This window comes from Bos taurus, chromosome 17 (genome assembly GCF_002263795.3).
Source record: "Bos taurus isolate L1 Dominette 01449 registration number 42190680 breed Hereford chromosome 17, ARS-UCD2.0, whole genome shotgun sequence".
In the NCBI taxonomy this organism is placed as follows: Eukaryota; Metazoa; Chordata; class Mammalia; order Artiodactyla; family Bovidae; genus Bos; species Bos taurus.
In genome coordinates this window covers 35,312,935-35,336,263 of record NC_037344.1, presented here as the reverse complement: position 1 = coordinate 35,336,263, position 23,329 = coordinate 35,312,935, and the positions used below count along the sequence as shown (strand labels likewise).

The following is a 23,329-nucleotide window of genomic DNA, read 5'->3' as shown; positions in this document are numbered from 1 at the left end:
TTTTAATTCATGACATTGGAAGCCATATGTCTATTTAACAAGGCTTTTTCTTTTTGATAGCTGGACAACTAGTGGTTTGAAGAGCCAAGGCCGCCTGTCAGTAGGAAGTAATCGAGATCGAGAAATAAGCATGTCTGTTGGTCTGGGAAGATCACAGTTAGATTCTAAAGGAGGAGTAGTTGGAGGCACTATAGATGTAAATGCTTTGGAGATGGTTGGTACGTTGAAATTTTACAGCTGAAAAATATATTGAGAAAAGCATTTGAAAACCGATTTTGATGAGTTTTTATTAGGCATTTCTGTGAAAAGTAATTATTGTTTCTATTTTAGCTCATATTTCTGAACATCCAAACCAGCAACCCAGTCACAAAATTCAGATTACTATGGGTTCTACTGAAGCTCGTGTGGATTACATGGGCTCAAGTATTCTCATGGGTATCTTCAGTAATGCTGACCTCAAGCTTCAGGATGAATGGAAAGTAAATCTGTATAACACACTGGATTCAAGCATGACTGATAAAAGGTATTTAGTGAAATATTACTTTTTCAGTACTTTACATGACTGCTTTTAACATATTTTCTATCATTCGGTGAAAAGACTCAAACCATTTTTCCTGCAATTACATGATTTTTCTGTTATACAATTAATATGAATGAAAAGCTGGTGGGGAAGAGACTTTTTTGGGTGCTTTTAAACTGTTTTCTATAAGATATATGATAAAGACTCTGTTTTATGCTCTAGTGAAATTTTTGTCCATGGAGATCTGAAGTGGGATATTTTCCAAGTAATGATATCAAGATCAACTACACCAGACCTGATAAAAATAGGAATGAAGCTCCAGGAATTTTTCACTCAGCAGTTTGACACCAGCAAACGAGCTCTGTCTACCTGGGGACCAGTTCCTTATCTTCCACCTAAGACAATGACTAATAACCTAGAGAAAAGTTCACAAGAACAATGTAAGAGTTAGAAAACTAAGACTTTATATATACTTTATCTTTCACTATGTGTTACAATTTTAATTTAAACATTTAAATACCATACTCACAAAGGGGTCCATATGCTCTTTATCCTACTCACTCAGCAAAGTACTCATGTCCTACCCACCAATGGAATTAGAAGCCATCATTTGGAAAGACATTCATTCATTATCTCCCCTGCCACAAACCATCTATAATCATACCATTATTACAAACTACATCAGTATATTATAAATTAATACTTTGTACATAATTACAAGTTACAACTAATGATTATATTTTGATTCTGAATAACTTACCTTGTAATTCCTATTACATTACTCATATTCATTTGATTGTTTAATACATTTCATTATACTTCATGCTCTTGAATACTAATTATGATAATACCATGTTCTGGTTCAGAGCATGGGCTGTGGAATCAGAATGTCTGAATTTGGATTTACTGGCTGTGTCATGTTACACAGTTTATTATTTTCAGTCAGTAATTCAATATTCAAAATTCAAATATCAACCATGTTCTTAAGCACTGTTTTAGGAATAGGGGATCTACTAGTGGAAAAAGTTCCTATTCTCCATTAAATTTTAATGGGAGAGACAGACCATAACTAACTAACTGTGTAAGATAATTTCAGGTAGAGAGAAATGCAGAGAAAAAGAACAAAGCAGGGGAAGAATATAGAAAATGATAGTCTGTGAGGATAAATATTTTAGAAAGGGTGGTAAAGGAAACCTTTTCTAAAATGAAAGAGCTAGGCTAAGATCTTGGAAGAAGAGTTCTAGGCAAAGTGGGCTATGAGAAGGTGCAAAGCCCCTACAGTTGGGAGGAAACTTGCTTGTTTGATGATCATTGAGGTGGCCCACTGTGGTGAAACAGAGTGAGCAAGCAGGAAAATACTGAACATGAATTCAGAGAAGCTGCAGATAAGATTTTTAATATGTTGGGGAGCTACTGAAGAATTCTGAACAGATGTGATACTATTTGATTTACTTCTTACAAAAATAATCCTTTTTAAAGCATCACTCTGGCTTCTGTGTGGGGAACAGACTGAGGTGGTTAAGAAAGAAAGTAAGGAAATCACTGTAGTAATCACTATTAATACAATAACTGCTATTACTACACACTTATACTTTTAATACCATTGTAAGGAGGATATTCTGAGAGTCCAGGCAAAAGACAGTGGTGGCTTTAACTAGATTGATAGAGTTAAAAGTGAAAAGTAGGCTGTAGTAGGATAACTTTTAATGATTTTTATCACAGAAGCAGTACATGTGCATTGGGAAACAGTGTGCATTGGGAAAGAATGTACGTATCCAAGCAAAAAATAAAAACCTCAACATTCTGCCCAGAAATCATCACTGCGATTACTTTATATAGAGTATATACTCTCAGATACTTTTCTAGGCATGCATGCATGTGCACACATATACACACACACGTATACATGCTTACCAGAATATTATTCATATTGTTTTTTAACCTTTTCCAGTCAACAATCTCGAACTTTACATTACATTAATTATCTCCTCTAGCCACCTCATCGCAGTTGACAACTGACCTTAAATTATCTTTACAACTGGGTTATCCAAACCAGTATATCCAATTCGAGACCACAGGTTAAAAACGGTTATGTTTCTTTACTCTTTTTAAATTCTACTGAATTTAGTCCCTTTTTTAGTGACTTGACTTGCTAAGAGACTTGGCCAATTATCCTGCAGAATATCCTACTTTCTCAGTCTTTCAGTTGTCTTTTTGTGGTTTCATTTATCTTGTTCTCCAAGTCCCTTCATTACCTTTAAAGTGGAATTGGTATCAGACACAAACTAACAGATGGATGTTCCCCAAAATGTCTGGCCTGGACTTTTCCAAAAACCTTTGTCAAGGGCAACAAACAAACAGGCTTAAGGAGTTGTCTTAGATTAAAGGAAACTAAAGAGATATGCCAACTACATACAATGCATGATCTTTGGGTGGATCCAGAATGAGAAGTGTAGAAAACAGCCAGAAGGATATCACTGGGGAAAGTGGGTAATACAGGTACTGACTGTACAGTGAGACACGTGTGAACTCTGCAGGCCCACACACAGGTTTTTAATAGCAGTGAGTACCGTGGTACTACATGATCTATGCCTGGTTGAATCCTGTTGGAAGTGTGGATATGGAGGGCCAACTTTAAGTAATACATGGATTTTTGACTTTGTGAAGGTTCAGTGTCCCTGTATATCAACCCCCATGTTGTTCAGTGTTCAGCTGTGTATCTGATTAGCTCTCCTTGAACTTCAATGTGCATCTGAAACACCTGGAGATCTTATTAAAATGCAGATTCTGATACAGGAAATATGGAATAGACATAAGAGTGAATTTCTAACAAGCTCCCAAGTGATGCTGATGCTGCTGGTTCTCAGACCTCACTTTTGAGTAACAAGGTTATAAAAGATTTTTTTTTTAAGTACTTAAAATCAGGCATCTGCCTTTGATATCTAGGTCTTCTGATCACTGGTTTACTTAACCCCTCTTCTGTAAACTAGGTGTTTTCTCTAGATGACACACCTCATTTATAAAGTTACTGTGAGAATTGGATAAAATTTCATGCAGGCACTTTATAAATCATTATTATAGAAGCATTGGTTGTAATTATTATTATAAGATTGTTACTTTCCTTAGTTCTATCCATCTTTACACAACATCTTTTCCAAGACTGTATTCTTATTAGCTTCCGCTTAATATTAACCAGGGACTGAACTGTTTTATCCCTTATCTGAGTCACTTTAGTTGTAGAAAGTTGCCATGTGCTGTCTTCCTACCCAGCACTCAGGATGTTCATGAGATACTTTGGGATAAATGGTTCTTTGTTTTCTTGCAGTGCTCGATGCAGCTCATCATCGACATTGGCCGGGAGTATTGAAGGTGGTGTCAGGATGCCACATATCCTTATTTCAGATTCCGTTACCTGAAGATGGAATGCAGTTTGGAGGATCAATGAGCTTACATGGAAATCATATGACACTAGCTTGTTTTCATGGCCCAAATTTCCGTTCAAAATCCTGGGCCCTTTTTCATTTAGAGGAACCAAATATTGCTTTTTGGACTGAAGCTCAGAAAATATGGGAAGATGGTAAACTACCATTTTCAGCTTTCACTTTTACCCATCTTCTTATATGATTATATACGACAAAGTAGTTTTCTTTCCCCATATCATTTGTCTGTTTTCTTATGATACTTCTGAAATCCATGTCTATTATTATGTACCTGACATGTTAAGGAGTTTACTGCCAATGAGTCAGTATCTATAAAGACTGGCACATGTTAAAGGGCTTATTTCTGAATTTACCATCTTATTTTGTTTTTTACTTAGGCAGTTAAATTTCTGCTGCCATGGCTGGTCATAGTTAAGTCATAGTTATTGTAAGTATTTCTTAGAGAAACATGAAGAGAAGACAACACACAATGGTAGAGTAAGGAAACTGACTGCCAGTCAGGGCTGCTTTACAAGACTTCTATGGACAAAGCTGCACTTCTGCCTCTGTTTACAGTTTCTTTTAGCTTTAATTTTCTACTCTCTGATATCTTAATGATGAAGGAAATAAGTGGTTGATGTTCTTCATCTTCCTGGGGATAAATACAGTTATAACTAAAAGAAAAAGAATTTTTTTTTCTCGCTTAATGTACTCCCTGTTTTTACACCTTCTCTATGTATGACTTAACTAGCTGAATCTATTGCTCTAGGGCCACAACTCTTCTTCCATCTAAAATATAGTTTGTTACATTAAGAAACTTGTTCCCCCCTCTAGGCTCTAATGATCACTCTACATATATTGTGCAAACACTGGATTTTCATCTGGGCCACAATACCATGGTTACCAAACCGTGTGGTGCTTTGGAAAGTCCTATGGCAACAATAACCAAGATAACCAGGCGTCGCCATGAAAATCCACCCCATGGAGTAGCAAGTGTGAAAGAATGGTTCAATTATGTTACGGCCACAAGGAATGAAGGTTAAAAGTTTGATTCCTTGGAAAGATCTGTTTTGTATTCTCTATTTTTAGTTCTGTTGACTGTGTTTAGAATTTAAATTAAGTGGAGGGAGCATTAATTAAAGTGGAGAGAGCATTTCCATTTCTTTCAACAAGCTTCGTTTTATTCCAGCACCATAAGTAGCAATATTACTACATGAGTCAACACCCTAGCAGTGCCACATCTCATGGACTAAAATTATTTTCAGTGTAACTGAAAACATTCAAAATAAAATTGGTTTACATAAGTGAAATTGTTTATTATAATTTGAAAATATATTTTTATACTAAGGTTCACAATTGGAGGTTTGGGAAAGTTTTGGCAAAACCAATACAATATTGTAAAGTTTAAAAATAAAATAAAATTTAAAAAAAATGAAAAAAAAAAACCTAAATAACAGAATAACACAAAGTTCAGATGGCTGGAATAAAGTGAAACTAAATATTAGTTTTCCAGTGAAGTCGTAAGTTTAATAAAGAGTGCTTTTGATGAATTTTTCATTTGATTAGATTCACGGGTCTTGCAGTAACGCAGTCATGAAAATTCTTATTCTGTGGTTGTTTTTCTGTTACAGTTTAGAGTACTGCTTTGTATCAATCATTTCATCTGTATTGAAAAGCTGACTAAACTGAGACATGTTAAGACTTGAATGTTTTGCTTAAAAATGACTTCCTTTCAGAGTGGAAAAGAAGATGGCTTGGGCCTCATGGAAAATAGTTACTATGCATTGGCAAACCTAGGGATCAAAGACTGTTAAAAAATGTTCTGAGAACAAAAGAGGATAAGGAAGTAAATTAGAAAATTCTGCATGTATTGATTATTCTACCTTCTCAATAAGAGACTTTGGGAGAAGGAGTTCTTTTGAACTGGGATACAATGGAGGGGCTGTTAGCATACTGAACTGCTACCTGTGTAACTAGAAAATGCTAATTTTTATGACAACTCTGTTTGCATATATAGCATATATACAACATATAGCAACATAGCACATATGTTGGGGAAACTCAGGACTTATAACCTAGTCCCAAGATTGGGGTTGTATTTAATCATACCTTATAAGAGAGAATTATTTAACCTATGAAAAACTTGGAGCTTAATAAAGCTCTTAAATTCAGATATGATTTCAATTGAGAATAATATTCAAAGGAACAAAAATCAAAATGTATTGGATTTATCCAAAACCATGTTATAACAGCTTCAGTATTGAGAATATTGACAGGTGCATTCTTTACAGTCTAAGCCACTAAGGAAGTCCATTGTGTATGGATGTATGTATAAATACATGTGTCCATGTTTATATCTGGGGGCTTCCCAGGTGGCAATAGTGGTAAAGAATCTGCCTGCCAGTGCAGGAGATGCCAGAGACTCAGGTGCAATCCCTGGGTCAGGAAGATCCCCTAGAGTAGGAAATGGCACCCCATGCCAGTATTCTTGCCTGGAAAATTTCATGGACAGAGGAGCCTGGTGGGCTATAGTCCATGGAGTCGCAAAGAGTCAGACACATACTACCGAATGAGCGCATGACATGTGACTGAGCACAGCACACATATTTGTATCTGTATAGGTATATAACCAGTCTCAAAGCCAAAGCTTTAATATGCCTCTTTTTTAAAAATGTCTTCATTTTCCATCTTTTGAAACGATAAAAGTTCTGTATATCAGTGTCATGACAGCTATATGCTTATCCATGCCTATTAATTTCTTACTGTCTTTATTATTATGCTTGTAGAGCTAAACCTGCTTCGTAATGTTGATGCTAATAACACTGAGAATAGCACAACAGTGAAGAATTCTAGTTTGCTCAGCGGATTTAGAGGAGGTTCCAGCTACAATCATGAAACAGAGACAATCTTTGCACTACCAAGAATGCAGCTTGACTTTAAATCCATTCATGTTCAAGAACCACAAGAACCTTCATTACAGGGTATGTGGAAAACAATCTTTAGTTTCTAAAGTTAACTAAGAAAATTCTACAGGATCTTCAAGCTTCCTTTTTTCCTCAGAGATTATTTTTGTTTTATAATGAAACTGATTTTCTGGTTTAAACTGATTTATATTCTTACCAGCTATTTGATGTCTGGCAAAAAATGTACTCCACTTGTGCCTCTTCTTCTTCAAATGGAGCTAGCAGGACTTCATTCATTAGGTTTTTATGAGGAATAAATAACATATACTTCTATAATGCTCGTAAATTATCATCATCCTCCTATAAATCACATACAGAAACTACTGGTTTCTCTATAGTTGCATTTAAGTGGATGGCTTTACATGGACCCATGTAAATCCCTTGTTAATGGGAAGAGGGACTTATTTCAATAATCTTTTAATATAGAAGAACTCTGCCATTGCAGATGCCAGCCTGAAGCCAAAGGTAGAATGCAGTGTGGTGACAGAGTTCACTGACCACATCTGTGTGACGATGGATGCTGAGCTTATCATGTTTCTTCATGACTTAGTATCAGCTTATCTTAAAGAAAAAGAAAAAGGTGGGTAACACAGTTGGTTTTTTTCACTACCATTTATATGAATTTGACCCAGACTTGCCCGTGAGTGTCCATGAGTCTCTGGCAGAGGCGTGGGTCCACGGTGGCCTGCTGCAGGCTTGGAGGCACTGAGTATAGCAGCACATGCATGGGACTTTTTGAAGGAGGTCAACATTATCTTCACTGGCCCATCAAAACCAGACCCAGTTTACCCCTCAGTCAGTCTCTACCATCAGGAAGCTTCCAAAAGCTTCTTATCCTTCTCCATCAGAGGGCAGACAGAATGAAGACCACAATCACAGAAAACTGACCAATCTGATTACATGAACCACAGCCTTATCTAACTCAGCGAAACTATGAGCCATGCCAGGTAGGGCCACACAAGACGGATGGGTCATGGTAGAGAGTTCTGACAAAACGTGGTCCACTGGAAAAGGGAATGGCAAACCACTTCAGTATCCTTGACTTGAGAACCCCATGAACAGTATGAAAAGGCAAAAAGGTATGACACTGAAAGATGAACTCCCCAGGTCGGTAGGTGCCCAATATGCTACTGGAGATCAGTGGAGAAACAACTCCAGAAAGAATCAGACAGAGACAAAGCAACAACACCACCCAGTTGTGGATGTGATTGGTGATAGAAGTAAAGTCCAATGCTGTACAAAGCAAGATTGCATAGAAACCTGGAATATTAGATCCATGAAAGAAAAGTGAAAGTGAAGTTGCTTAGTCGTATCTGACTCTTTGCAACCCCATGGACTGTAGCATACCAGGCTTCTCAGTCCATGGGATTTTTCCAAGCAAGAGTACTGGAGTGTGTTGCCATTTAGGTCCATGAATCAAGGCAAATTGGAAGTGGTCAAACAGGAGACGGCAAGAGTGAACATTGACATTTTAGGAATCAGCAAACTAAAATTAACTGGAATGGGTGAATTTAACACAGATGACCATTACATCTACTACTGTGGGCAAGAATCCCTTAGAAGAAATGGAGTATCCATCATAGTCAACAAAAGAGTCCAAAATGCAGTACTTGGATGCAATCTCAAAAATGACAGAACGATCTCTGTTCATTTCCAAGGCAAACCATTCACTATCACAGTAATCCAATCTGTGCCCCGACCAGTAATGCTGAAGAAGCTAAAGTTGAACGGTTCTATGAAGACCTATAAGACCTTCTAGAACTAACACCTTAAAAAAAGATGTCCTTTTATTATAGGGGACTGGAATGCAAAAGTAGGAAGTCAAGAAATACCTGGAGTAACAGGCAAATTTGGCCTTGGAGTACAGAATGAAGCAGGGCAAAGGCTAATAGAGTTTTGCCAAGAGAATGCACTGGTCATAGCAAACATCCTCTTCCAAGAACACAAGAGAAGACTCTACAGATGGACATCACCAGAATGTCAATACCGAAATCAAACTGATTATATTCTTTGCAGGCAAAGGTCGAGAAGCTCTATACAGTCAGCAAAAACAAGACCGGGAGCTGACTGTGGCTCAGATCATAAACTCCTCATTGCCAAATTAGACTTAAATTGAAGAAAGTAGGGAAAACCACTAGACCATTCAGGTATGATCTAAATCAAATCCCTTACAATCATATAGTGGAAGTGACAAATAGAGTCAAAGAATTAGATCTGATAGAGTGCCTGAGAACTATGGACAGAGGTTCGTGACATTGTAGAGGAGGCAGGGATCAAGACCATCCCCAAGAAAAAGAAATGCAAAGAGGCAAAATGGTTGTCTGACGAGGCCTTACAAATAGCTGTCAAAAGAAGAGAAGCTGAAGGCAAAGGAAAAAAGGAAATATATACCCATTTGAATGCAGGGTTCCAAAGAACAGCAAGGAGAGATAAGAAAGCCTTCCTCAGTAATCAATGCAAAGAAATAGAGTAAAACAACAGAATGGGAAAGACTAGAGATCTCTTCAAGAAAATTGGAGATACCAAGGGAACACTTCATGCAAAGATGGGCTCAATAAAGGACAGAAATGGTGTGGACCTAACAGAACCAGAAGATATTAAGAAGAGGTTGGCAAGAATACACAGAAGAACAATACAAAAAAGATCTTCACGACCCAGATAACCACAATAGTGTGATCACTCACCTAAAGCCAGACATGCTGGAATGCGAAGTCAAGTGGGCCTTAGGAAGCATCACTACGAACAAAGCTAGTGGAGGTGATGGAATTTCATTTGAGCTGTTTCAAATCCTGGAAGATGATGTTTTAAAAGTGCTTGACTCAATATGCCAGCAAATTTGGAAAACTCAGCAGTGGCCACAGGACTGGAAGAGGTCAGTTTTCATTCTAATCTCAAAGAAAGGCAATAGCAAAGTAATGCTCAAAATTCTCCAAGCCAGGCTTCAATAGTATGTGAACTATGAACTTCCTGATGTTCAAGCTGGTTTTAGAAAAGGCAAAGGAACCAGAGATCAAATTGTCAACATCCGCTGGATCATGGAAAAAAGCAAGAGAGTTCCAGAAAAGCATCTATTTCCTCTTTATTGACTATGCCAAAGCCTTTGACTGTGTGGATCACAATCAACTGTGGAAAATTCTGAAAGAGATGCAAATACCAGACCACCTCACCTGCCTTTTGAGAAATTTGTATGCAGGTCAGGAAGCAACAGTTAGAACTGGACATGGAACAACAGACTGGTTCCACATAGGAAAAGGAGTACATCAAGGCTGTATATTGTCACCCTGTTTATTTAACTTATATGCAGAGTACATCATGAGAAACGCTGGACTGGAAGAAACACAAGCTGGAATCAAGATTGCCAGGAGAAATATCCATAATGTCAGACATGCAGATGACACCACCCTTATGGCAGAAAGTGAAGAGGAACTCAAAAGCCTCTTGATGAAAGTGAAAGTGGAGAGTGAAAAAGTTGGCTTAAAGCTCAACATTCAGAAAATGAAGATCATGGCATCCGGTCCCATCACTTCATGGGAAATAGATGGGGAAAGAGTGGAAACAGTGTCAGACTTTATTTTTCTGGGCTCCAAAATCACTGCAGCCATGAAATTAAAAGACGGTTACTCCTTGGAAGGAAAGTTATGACCAACCTAGATAGCATATTGAAAAGCAGAGACATTACTTTGCCAACAAAGGTTCATCTAGTAAGGCTATGGTTTTTCCTGTGGTCATGTATGGATGTGAGAGTTGGACTGTGAAGAAGGCTGAGCGCTGAAGAATTGATGCTTTTGAACTGTGGCATTGGAGAAGACTCTTGAGAGTCCCTTGGACTGCAAGGAGGTCCAGCCAGTCCATCCTAAAGATCAGTCCTGGGTGTTCATTGGAAGGACTGATGCTGAAGCTGAAACTCCAGTACTTTGGCCACCTCATGCGAAGAGTTGACTCATTGGAAAAGACTCTGATGCTGGGAGGGATTGGGGGCTAGAGGAGAAGGGGACGACAGAGGATGAGATGGCTGGATGGCATCACTGACTCAATGGACGTGAGTCTGAGTGAACTCGGGGAGTTGGTGATGGACAGGGAGGCCTGGTGTGCTGCAATTCATGGGGTCGCAAAGAGTTGGACACAACTGAGCGACTGATCTGATCTGATCTGATCTGATGGGGATTTTAATTATAAATAAAAATATTTTAATAGCTTTAAGTTGTTTTGCTTTTAAAAATTAAAGCAAGTTGTTTTGGCCAAAATAAATATAAACATGCCTTAGAAAATTCTTTACAGCATGTTTAGAGCAGAATCAACATATTTCCAGAACATCAAGATTAATTATACTGTGTCCACCACAATAAACAAAAGCAGAGCAACAGAACAGCAATAACTGAAGACATCTGTATTCTGATGTGGTATAATAGTACAGCTTCATTCCTAGATTAATTCCCAATCAATATATTATCACACTGCTGCTGCTGCTAAGTCGCTTCAGTCGTGTCCGACTCTGTGCAGCCCCATAGACGGCAGCCCACCAGGCTCCCCCATCCCTGGGATTCTCCAGGCAAGAACACTGGAGTGGGTTGCCATTTCTCCAATGCATGAAAGTGAAAAGTGAAAGTGAAGTGGCTCAGTCGTGTCCAACTCTTAGCAACCCCATGGTTGAAGCCCACCAGGCTCCTCCGCCCATGGGATTTTCCAGGCAAGAGTACTGGAGTAGGGTGCCATTGCCTTCTCCATCACACTGCTGCTGCTGCTGCTGCTGCTGCTAAGTCACTTCAGTCGTGTCCGACTATGTGCGACCCCATAGACGGTAGCCCACCAGGCTCCCCCGTCCTTGGGATTCTCCAGGCAAGAACACTGGAGTGGGTTGCCATTTCCTTCTCTCACACTGCTAGTTAACAGTTATAACCAGAGGTACATAATACATACCATATTTCATAATATTTTATGCCCAATTTGTGTGTTTAAAATCTGTGCCCTATAGACATCATACTGTATTTATTAAAGATCATATGTAAGCTACCTTTGTCTCCAATTTTATTTTAAATATATCTTTTATGATGTCTTCATTTTTCATAAAGCATTTGAGTACTCAACTATGAAGAGTGAAAAAAAACTGCTTACCTAAAAAACTCCTATGTTAGTACCACTGTTCAAATATATATATATATATATATAAAATATATATATATATATATAAAATATATATATAGCCATTAACATTAAAAAACCATTGAAGTATACACTTGAAATGAGTGAATTTTATCTCAGTAGAGCTATTTAAATAACTTTGATATTGTCTTTCTCCAAGAAATACCAAAAATTGGCACTTATCTATGGCTTATTTTAAAATACTACTTTTTTTTTTTATAAGGGGATATTTACTCATAGTTCTGAATAATACTTTTTAAGAAATGTAATTAAATGAGGCTTTGGCCAGTTCATAAATAAAAATAGAGCCAATTACTTTGTTCATATAGTGATTTAAAATAAATTTGTAATACATATTTGCAATATTAACATGTGATTTTCATTATAGCCATTTTTCCACCTCGGATTTTATCTACTCGACCAGGACAGAAAAGTCCAGTTATCATTCATGATGAAAATTCGTCTGACAAAGACAGAGAAGACAGCATTACTTACACTACTGTGGACTGGAGAGATTTTATGTGCAAAACGTGGCATCTAGAACCCACTCTTAGGTAAGTAATGGGTGTATATTTTTACCTATTTCCTATGAGATTATTATGAGAAAAAGGTTATAAATAATTCAGTAGGTTAAATGTGGTTTACCAACAAATATTTTCATGTTAATCACTTACAACCTCTACAGCTGCTGACTTTTTGCTTTTCTGATGTGGTGTGATAGTACAGCTTCATTCCTAGAATAATTCCCAATCAATATATTATCACACTGCTAATTAACAATTATAACCAGAATTACATAATACATATTTCATGTTAGTTATCTGTATTTGATAGAATTTGTGGAAACCAAATAAAAGCACTTTGGTATTAATAACACATATCCTTATGAGAAATATTAACAGTGTCAATACTCAGGAGAAATATTAAGATACTACAAAGGTCCTAGTGCAAAAAACTAGTATATATAAATATCAAATATAGTGAAATTGACTTATCTTTTAATTTAAAATGAGAATAAAAATAGTTAAATTTGCCATAAACATTTACTTTCCTTCTTTAGAAAACTATCAAGAGACTAGTTAAGTTATATGATATAGTAGTGGAGAATGTGGTTAAAAAGCTCTGCTCTAAGCTCAGCTATATAGCATAGTGGCTGAGTGACCTGGGCCAAAGGATCTAACTGTCTTAGCTGCCTCATGTGAAGATTTTGGAAAATGGTATTACCTACCTTATATGGTTGTTACAATGGTTACATGAGTTAACTAATGCAAAATGCTTATAACTGTTAACAGTTTTAGCAGACTAATGATTAATACCCTCTTTTTCCCTACCTAAGTTCAGGATCAACTGAAATAGTGAGATGCAGCTAGAAATCAAAATGACACCTTTAATACTGATAAAGCTGATAAGAGAATGTTGTTTAGTGTCAGGCAACAGTGTCTTTCTATTACAAAGTCCAGGTTTGGACTTACCTACAGGGTCTCAATGATACAGAGCTCAGGGGGCTTGGGGTTGGGGGTTGGGGGCAGAGGGATGCTAAAGTTGTACAGTCAGCAGACCTGCTTTCTCACCTAGTTACAGGCAGCCATAAACAGTCTTGAGTTAACTATCTGGGGACCTGTTCTTGAAAAATCTCTGGCATGGAAGAACAGTTTAAGACAAATGGCTCCGAAAGAGTAGGTGGTGAGGAGGGTACTTAATTACCCTACTCATTTCCTCTGTTAATTTGCCAAGTAGATAAACCATCAGTAAGGGGGCAGAGAAAGACCAGGAATATTCCATTAATGCTGTTCTTCTATATGGAAGGAAATATGGTTCTTCTTCAAAGATGTTTAGCACATAGCAAACAGTAAATTTTAGTCTTTTTTCCCCCCAGCTTTATTGAAGTATAATTGAGAAAATAGATATTTTAAGGATATAACGTCATAATTGGATATACATGTACATCATGAAAGGATTTCCCCCGCCCCCATAAAGTTAATCAACATCTTTGAGTTAAAGGTGTCCTTTAAAGGTTTTAAGAAGACCACATAACTGAGGCCTAAACTAAATTAATCACAATGAAATACACTAAACTCCATTGCTGTGTAGGCTCACACATTTTTTGAGTGCTGTTATAGTGAATCTAGGAATTATAGGTTAGATAATCAGTTGTATCTACTGAAAATATTTTTCTTGAGCATACCGTGGAGGCTTAGTGATGTTCCTGAACCTGCCTTCAGGACTTCATTAATAATAATGATTTATAATTATTTTAGATTAATTTCTTGGACTGGAAGAAAAATTGATCCAGTAGGCGTTGATTATATTCTTCAAAAATTGGGCTTTCATCATGCCAGGACTACTATTCCTAAATGGCTTCAAAGAGGAGTCATGGATCCACTGGACAAGGTTCTGTCAGTTCTTATTAAAAAACTCGGTACTGCACTACAGGATGAAAAGGAAAAGAAAGGAAAAGACAAAGAAGAACACTAAAAAAGTAACTTAATCTGTGAACAAACTTTGATTCTGTCCGTTAAGCTTTATTACACTGGAGTGTTGGGGTGGGTGGGTTTGTATAATAAAATTATTTTAAATATAACTTTAAAAAATTTAATTTTGTGGCCATTATATTAAGTTTGTAACTTAACCTGTTTGTTCTAGTTCCACCATTCTGTACACAGTGAAGTATTGCATGATAATATAAATTTTGTGAAAAACTAGATTAAAATATACAAATCTGTTCAGTAAGGTTTATAATTATATTATGTGCAATATGATTCCTGCATCTTTAAAATATTTTCAGAATAACTGTGAATTTCCTTTGTTATTGGCCATAACTTTAGAAAAAATCTTGTTGATACTGTGAGGGGTATTTTTTTGGACATTAATTGCTTTTTCTTTTTTATTTTAAATGTAGACTTGTATAAATACTTATTGTATATAGTTTGAGTAACTGTGATATGAATAAATACCACTAAAGTATTGTTTGTAACTATTGTAATAAAGTCACAATAATTGATTTCAGTCTATAGTTGTTTGAGATTTTTCTTCCTTTTATAGTTTATTTTTACAACTAATAGATGCCCCTCCTGTGTCAGTTACTGTGTCAGTTAATTATTTCATGAAAAATAATACTTATAAAAATTAGCTCTGGGAGAGGCATAGCAGAGGCTTCAGAAATACTAGGTATTGTTCTGCTAAGCTACTGGTGAGTACACAGCTCTTCTATTATACTGTGTTCTTTATACATTTATATGTATTCTTTGTGTATATGAATTTGTATACTATACATATAATAAATAAAAAATTGTAAAGGAATAGCAAAATATAACATTCAAAGGTAGCTATAATACTATTAATCACAACTCAGGTTTGAAATCTAGCCAATTTTTGAAATACAGTTAGTTGGATCAACAGTAGAACTGAAGTACCATGAGCTAGAAAACACCTCAAGAAAGCCTCTGGTGCAGACTTTTGTGCTTCTTTTCTCTGACAGATTAAAAAACAACTCAAGAGTCAAGACACTTAGCCACGGGTATGTGTGTGCAGGTATGTATGTAGATACATATGTATGATAAGCGTTGGTGGGAGAATTAAGAAGTGCTATGTATGGTCACACAGCAATTCAGTAGCAGAACTAAAACCCTAGTGTCTAGAGTCATAATTTTGTATTTCCCCAAACCATCTTATGCATCATTTTTCTGATCTCTGTTTCCCACTTGGCACTTCTAGCGTTGGGAGCTATACATGTATATTATTGCTATTGGTCAAGCTTACCAGAGAAGTATCTAAGATAGTTACTTTATAAAACAAGTAAAAAATTTTTAAATCAGGTCCTTGAATTGCACGTCAGGTATTAACTCTCTGCTTCAAAGAAACAGTGTGCTAGTAGTAAGTTCTAAATGTTAAAAATTTCCCATGGTTCTTATGTTGATATTGAGATTACCAAAAATGACAAGTATAAACTCTGTTTCTGGCCCCTACTGTGATAATGCTTTAAAAAGAAAGCTGCTGCTGGAGTTGTGTGCATGTTCAGTAGTGTCTGACTCTTTGCCACCTCGTGGACTGTAGCCCACCAACCTCCTCTGTCCATGGGATTTCCCAGGCAAGAATACTGGAGCAAGCTGCCATTTCCTCCTCCAGGGGATCTTCCTGATCCAGTGACTAAACCCGAGTCTCATGCACATGGATTCTTTATTGCTGAGCCACCTGAGAAGCCCATAAAAAGGGGACTATAAATCGAAGACTTTTCAAAATTCCTGTGGCTTTACTGGACAAAACTACAAGAAAAACATATTTTGGGGGACACTGCTAGTAGGAATGTAAATTGGCACAACCCCAATGGAGGACAATTAGGCAAGAGCTATTAAAGACATATAATCTCTTCTTGAATAGTCTCTTTCATTACTGGGCATTCTTTATTATGTGTGAAATAATTATGTAAGAATATTCACTGCAGTATTCTTGATAAATGATTGGAAACAATTCAAATGTCCATCAATAGAAGACAGATTAAATGGCCCACTTAGTGAAATAGTATGCAATTATAAAAAAAAAAAGAACAATCTCTAGTATTTATTCTTGAATCAAAAAAGCATGATACAGCTCTATGTAGATAACGGTTTCCAGGCAGTCTGCCAAAATTATATTTTGAGTATCATGTACCTTACCCTAGTCTAGTAAATCACATTATACATCTAGATTTTCTATAAAATTCCAATGATGTAACAAAACTAAAAGGATTCACAAACTATCTAAAGAACCATTTTTTAAATTACCTATTTGAAACACCAAATACAGATCTGCAGTAACAGTCTAAACTACCAAAGCAATACCTGTAAAATACAGTAAAAATCAATTATTTGAAAACATTTTATACAATATTCAAGAACATATGAAATGAAAGCTCAAATTTTAAACTTTTAGATTCAGTTTTACTATTAGTGTTATGTTCTACAGACTACTGTAAGAATTTCTAAACACAACCTCTCAATTGCTATACTTCTTACAGAACATTAATAATTCAGTGACCTCAGTCCATGGAGTATGCTAAACAGAATTGCTCTAACTTTCTCTATCCTCACTAAGGAATGGTGTCTTCTAAAGTTTAGTGGAATAAACCTGCTTGCCTGCATGGGCTTATAAGCTATGTTAAAACTGCTGGTAGCACCGTACTTGGAATGCTATGCCCTTCACACAGTGAGAGCTAGTTACCCATCTCCCTTTGTCTCTAGCACATACTCTAAGGTCAGTTGAGAATCTCTTTTTGTTGTTTCCATTTGGGACCTCAAGCATAGAATATCCTTAAATAGACGGACAGATAGCCCTCAACTGAGCCCAGTACTCAGTAAGTTCTGGATTTGTGAATTTTGTCTGCTTTACCTGTGTAGGTCAGAGCTGAGCAACTCAAAGCCCAGGAAAGGCTCTGAACTCAAGTTCAAACAGTTTTTTCAGGCAATGATATGTGATAAGCCCTAGCAAAGCTCTCAAAGAACCATCAGATGTTGGGAGGCATTTCTGAAGTGAAATGCTGTTAAAAAAAAAAATAATGCCAAAGAGAGAGAAAATGCTGTCAAGGATGATGGCAAGAAGACCCTGGTCATTAGGTGTATACCCAGTGGTCTAGATATGGGCGGGGGGCGGGTAACAGGAGGTAAGAAGAAAGCTTGAGTGCTCAGAATGAATACAGGTTGATCAATCAGGTAATCAAGTCAACTGCCAAGTAAAGTGGTACAGGATAGACAAATGGCTAAACTACCTCTTTGATAAGCTCCTTTCCCTAGGCTTCATGTTTCCACTAAGTGCCTTTCCAGAATATAATAACCCAATTTCTCTCCCAACTTGGTGTTCACTACTCCCCAGAAGTGACCTAATCCATTTGGGTGCTCTAGAGATAAGAAAATGAGCTAAGCCTATTCTCATTTCACCTTCTGAAGCCAGCTGTTTGCAAGGAGGATGCAATTCTGATTTCCTCCCTTGTGTGTACTGTAAGGGGCAAGCGAGTTGGGTTTGTCCAGTTTGTGTTACTAGAACAAGGAAGTTTGTGTATTTAGAGAGTGACAGCAACCCCATTTGGCCGGACAGCTGAGCACATTTTCTACTTTAGACTCATTAGGCAATAAAGCTGGCTTTTAATATCCATAACTCTGATATATGTCTCAATGAATTTCAACCTTTGGAGAGGAGGAAGCAGGTTATTTATTGATCTTAAGCATAATAGTTTTCTTTTTAAATACTTTACTATTATTATTGTTAGTACTACTTTAATATTAGTGTCTTGTTAACAGGTTTATTCATTTTTTTAACAGAATGAAAATTTACCTACCTTACAATGAAAGAAAGCTGATGCCCATGGGTTTCACTAGTTTTATCATTACCCATATGCAGCTGGACTTAGAATGGTAGACTAGCCTATTGAAGATCCAGTGATTTCTCAATCTAAGAAACATATATAGCTGGGGTGGTACCCTACACAATGTAGTAGATGTTTTAAACTTGTGTTCAGTGTCTCATACTGTTACCTCTCAGAAGATATAGATCTGATAACAGAGTTGAAATATAAAGTATCTCCTTTCACTATTATACCAAACAAGCACCTTCAAAATGTATACCTTCATCCAATTCCACTGAAAACAGCTCTCAGTATCCAAGGGAGGAATGTTTCCATGATGAACACACAGCAGTCTCATTAAATTAGCATCTGAGGATGCCACCTAGTTATTTGGGTTTTAAGATGCCAATTGGTTGAACTAGAAAAGGTACTGGGTACAGAACTGATTGTTTTATTAATAATTGTGGGGAAATAGGGTTGCTGCTACAAATGGGGGCAACATAGATCACTCCAAGGCAAACCCTATTAGTGCCTCTAAATGAGTGGCAGAGTATAGCAACCACAGGCATCTCTGTTAGCACTCACATCTCTCAGAAAGAAAGATTATCTTGGAAGATATTCTCAGTGTGTCGCCCACATTTCCACATTTTGCAAGCAAGACTCTTACGTTCTCTGTTCAGAACTGTATTTTCAATGATATTTGTACAGCAAACAACTCTGGAAAATAGAGATGCTACTCAGCCCCAGAGCAAAGGGCAGATTTGCCTACAGCCCTGGAAGATTCAAGGTCTCCTTTGTCATAAAAAATTAAGACTTTTTCTCAGTTGGTAAAGAATCCGCCTGCAATGAAGGAGACTCCGGTTCAATTCCTGGGTTGGGAAGATCCTCTGGAGAAGGGATAGGCTACCCATTCCAGCATTCTTGGGCTTCCCTTGTGGCTCAGCTGGTAAAGAATCCATTTGCAATGCAGGAGACCTGGGTTCAATCCCTGGGTTGGGAAGATCTCCTGGAGAAGGGAAAGGCTACCAACTCCAGTATTCTGGCCTGGAGAAGTCCATGGATTATATAGTCATGGGGTCTCAAAGAGTTGGACATGACTGAGAGACTTTCACTTTCAATATGAATTAACTATTCATAATTCTATTTTAACTTTTAAGTTCTTCTCTTGTAACACCACCTCACTGTGTGTGCAGCATTCATCTGGACCTATACATGCTGCTTCCATGGGACTTGGGGACAAGGAGAAACATTCAGACATGCTGATACCCACACTGTGAATAAAAAAGTCCTTTATCACTGACTCATGAATCTCATGTGTTCTGCCAACATCCATGAAGTTGAGGCAGGCTAACTTTAAAGTTTTCAAGTACTGTACAGTAAAACCAGAAATCCTCCATAGTTCCTGACAGATTATTCCACTGAATAAGGAGCCCCAATCATCTGAAACACTAACTGAAGGCAACTGACATGGAATGGGTGGTACAAGAAATATCCAACCACCATATGACCATTTAAAATGAGGGTTCTACCACCTATTTAACTTCTGTCTTAGAAGTTTATATGTTAAATTGTGACAAACATTTAAAAGTTAACCTTTAAAATTTCAGTGCTTATTCATATATGAGACAAAATAATACCAAGCATTTACTGGGTAACAGGTATAGTGCTAAACTGTTTCTATCTACCAATTAATGGATTCCTCCCAACAACTGTGTGAAGTAGATGATAACCTGCTTATTTTGCAAATAAATCGAGACTCAGAGGGAGTCTCAAGGAAAGGAGTCAGTGATAGTTCCTGGAGATAGCCAAGAAAATTATGTTAATTAGATAAGTTAGAAATAACATTTGTTCTTTAGGCCAAAGAAGACCCAAACCAAGGCCATACAGCTTGGTTAGCAAAGTGAAGGTGGACTTGAGCCCCACTTGCCCCCTTGGCTTGGTGTCCTCATTCACAACCTTACGCTATGGCCTTGCTCCTGGGTTTTCAGCTTGTACAACTTGGTTAACGATGGTGTCGAGTATGAGATGGGGAATTCACTATCCCACCCAATTCCCATGGTTTTCCTTGTCAAATAAAAAGACAATCATGTCAAGTATGAAGGATCAAAGTACTATAGTTTAACAGTTCCCAAAATGTCCTTTAAATCACACAGTATATTCTGGCCATTTGATGTTTAGTTAACTTTATATCAGTATGTCAGAAATGTGAAAGCAAGGATTTAAAACATGGTGTATTTTCACTTACACAGTGGCACTGAATCATTTGTTTTTTAATATAAATAGTAATATTTCCATAATATTAAATCTAAGGCAGTTTATGAAAATCATATAGCAATACTCATATAGTTTTGAAATAAAAGATCATGTAAATTATACTGAAATGCCTTAAACACTAAATTAAACTTTTTACTGTGTAATTCACTGAAAATAATGCAAATTATGTGAATTATCTGTCCCAGAGCCTCAATCAGGTAAATCTCACCTAAAATTTATCAATCTTCAGCTGTGTCAAAATTTTAATCACTTAAAAAAATGGGGCCCAAAACATCATACTGCATCTCTACAGTATTCATATGCTAAACTTAACATACTGTTCTCTGTGCAAGCATAGAAGCAATGACACTTTGGAAGCAATGAAACATAAAGCAACAAGTACAACTAGCTCTAAGATGTTAGTTTATCACTATCATTATCCAATAAAAATAACCAGGGGTTCCTGGAAAAATGGCCAATTTTAAGTCTAAGGGATGGAAAATAGAAGCATATTATAGTTCCAGAAAATAAATAAATACTTTTTAAAAATAGGAAGATGTCAAAAGGGTACAGGAGACTACAATGAAAGAGATCCCAGTGCTGGAATAATGTGAGCAACAAAATAACAGTATTGGAGTATACTCAAATAATAAATATCAGTGGCCCCACACTAGCATGTAAGGGGAAGAATTTTTTCTTAAAATGAATTTCAAATAACAAATATGAAAGGAATGAGAGAAACAGAAAATTACCATTAGAACCCCACAGTAGAAATTCTGGTTCAAGATAGTGAAGTAGGAAGAGCCTGAGCTTACCTCCTCCCACAGACACACCGAATGTACAGCTACATATAGAAAAATTTCCTCTGAAAGAAACCACAAAACTATAGCTAAGAGACTCCTACGCAATGGGCAATCTAAAAAACCCCGAATCAACACAGGTAGGAGCAGATGAGACACAATCTTGCTGAACACTCCACCCATAGTGTGGTGACCCACAATCCATAGGAAACTCATGATTCCGAGCTTCCCCCTGAGGAGCAAAGGGTCTGAATGCCCCATCTGGCAATTTCAAGACCCGCACCTGAGATATGAACTCCCAAAACATCTAGCAATGAAAGCCAATAGGGCTTGCATTCACAAAACATACAAGTTGCTGGATATAAAATCAATATACAAAAATCTGGTGCTTTCATACACACTAACAAAGAATTATCAGGAAGAGAAATTAAGAAACAATCCCATTTAAAATTGGATCAAAAAAGAATAAATTACCTAGGAAGAAACGATCTAAGAAGTTGAAAAATATATACACTAAAAACTGTAGACACTAATAAAAGAAACTGAAGATGACACAAATAAATATTTGTGTGGAAATAGTCCAGTCTCATGGATTGAAAAAATTAATGTTGGTAATATGTCCATATTACTCAAGCAATCGACAAGATTCAATGCAATCCCTCTCAAATTTCCAATGACATTTTTAAAAGAAGGCAAGCAATACTAAAATTTGTGTGCAACAACAAAACCACCTAAATAGCCAAGGCAATCCTGAGAAAGAACAAAGCCAGAGGCATCACACTTCCTAACTTTACACTATAAACTATGGTAGTCAAAACAGTATGGCACTGGCACAAAACAGATGCATGGATCAACGGAGTAGACCAGAGAGCACAGAAATAAACCCATGTATCTGTGGTCAATTAATTTATGACAAATGAGCCAAGATTATACAATGACTCAGTTCAGTTCAGTTGCTCAGTCCTATGCAACTCTTTGCGACCCCATGAATCACAGCACGCCAGGCCTTTCTGTCCATCACCAACTTCCAGACTTCACTCAGACTCACCTCCATTGAGTCAGTGATGCCATCCAGCCATCTCATCCTCTGTCATCCCCTTCTCCTTCTGCCCCCAATCCCTCCCAGCATCAGGGTCTTTTCCAATGAGTCAACTCTTTGCATGAGGTGGCCAAAGTACTGGAGTTTCAGCTTCAGCATCAGTCCTTCCAATGAACACCCAGGACTGATCTTTAGGATGGACTGGCTGGACATCCTTGCAGTCCAAGGGACTCTCAAAAGTCTTCTCCAACACCACAGTTCAAAAGCATCAATTCTTCGGCACTCAGCTTTCTTCACAGTCCAACTCTCACATCCATACATGACCACTGGAAAAACCATAGCCTTGACTAGATGAACCTTTGTTGGCAAAGTAATGTCTCTGCTTTTCAATATGCTATCTAGGTTGGTCATAACTTTCCTTCCAAGGAGTAAGTGTATTTTAATTTCATGGCTGCAGTCACCATCTGCAGTGATTTTGGAGCCCAGAAAAATAAAGTCTGATACTGTTTCCACTGTTTCCCCATCTATTTCCCATGAAGTGATGGGACCGGATGCCATGATCTTCGTTTTCTGAACGTTGAGCTTTAGGCTGTATATTGTCACCCTGTTTATTTAACTTCTATGCAGAGTACATCATGAGAAACACTGGACTGGAAGAAACACAAGCTGGAATCAAGACTGCCCGGAGAAATATCAATAATCTCAGATATGCAGATGACACCACGCTTATGGCAGAAAGTGAAGAGGAACTCAAAAGCCTCTTGACGAGGATGAAAGTGGAGAGTGAGAAGGTTGGCTTGAAGCTCAACATTCAGAAAACGAAGATCATGGCATCCGGTCCCATCACTTCATGGGAAATAGATGGGGAAACAGTGGAAACAGT

General features: G+C 37.3%; 1 protein-coding gene across 7 annotated transcripts in view; it reads left to right on the top strand.

The window, feature by feature from the left end:
• BLTP1 (bridge-like lipid transfer protein family member 1) overlaps window positions 1–15,050 on the top strand; it is a 202,692-nt gene extending 187,642 nt beyond the window's left edge. For all 7 annotated transcript variants that reach the window (XM_024977600.2, XM_024977605.2, XM_024977604.2 and 4 more), the window contains 9 exons: window positions 61–218; window positions 331–523; window positions 743–960; window positions 3,846–4,097; window positions 4,774–4,977; window positions 6,726–6,920; window positions 7,348–7,482; window positions 12,430–12,595; window positions 14,300–15,050. In XM_024977600.2, coding sequence (XP_024833368.1) covers window positions 61–218; window positions 331–523; window positions 743–960; window positions 3,846–4,097; window positions 4,774–4,977; window positions 6,726–6,920; window positions 7,348–7,482; window positions 12,430–12,595; window positions 14,300–14,516 — 1,738 coding nt within the window. In that variant the 3' untranslated portion in view covers window positions 14,517–15,050. The remainder of the gene's footprint in view (window positions 1–60; window positions 219–330; window positions 524–742; window positions 961–3,845; window positions 4,098–4,773; window positions 4,978–6,725; window positions 6,921–7,347; window positions 7,483–12,429; window positions 12,596–14,299) is intronic.
• The last annotated feature ends 8,279 nt before the right edge of the window (window positions 15,051–23,329 follow it).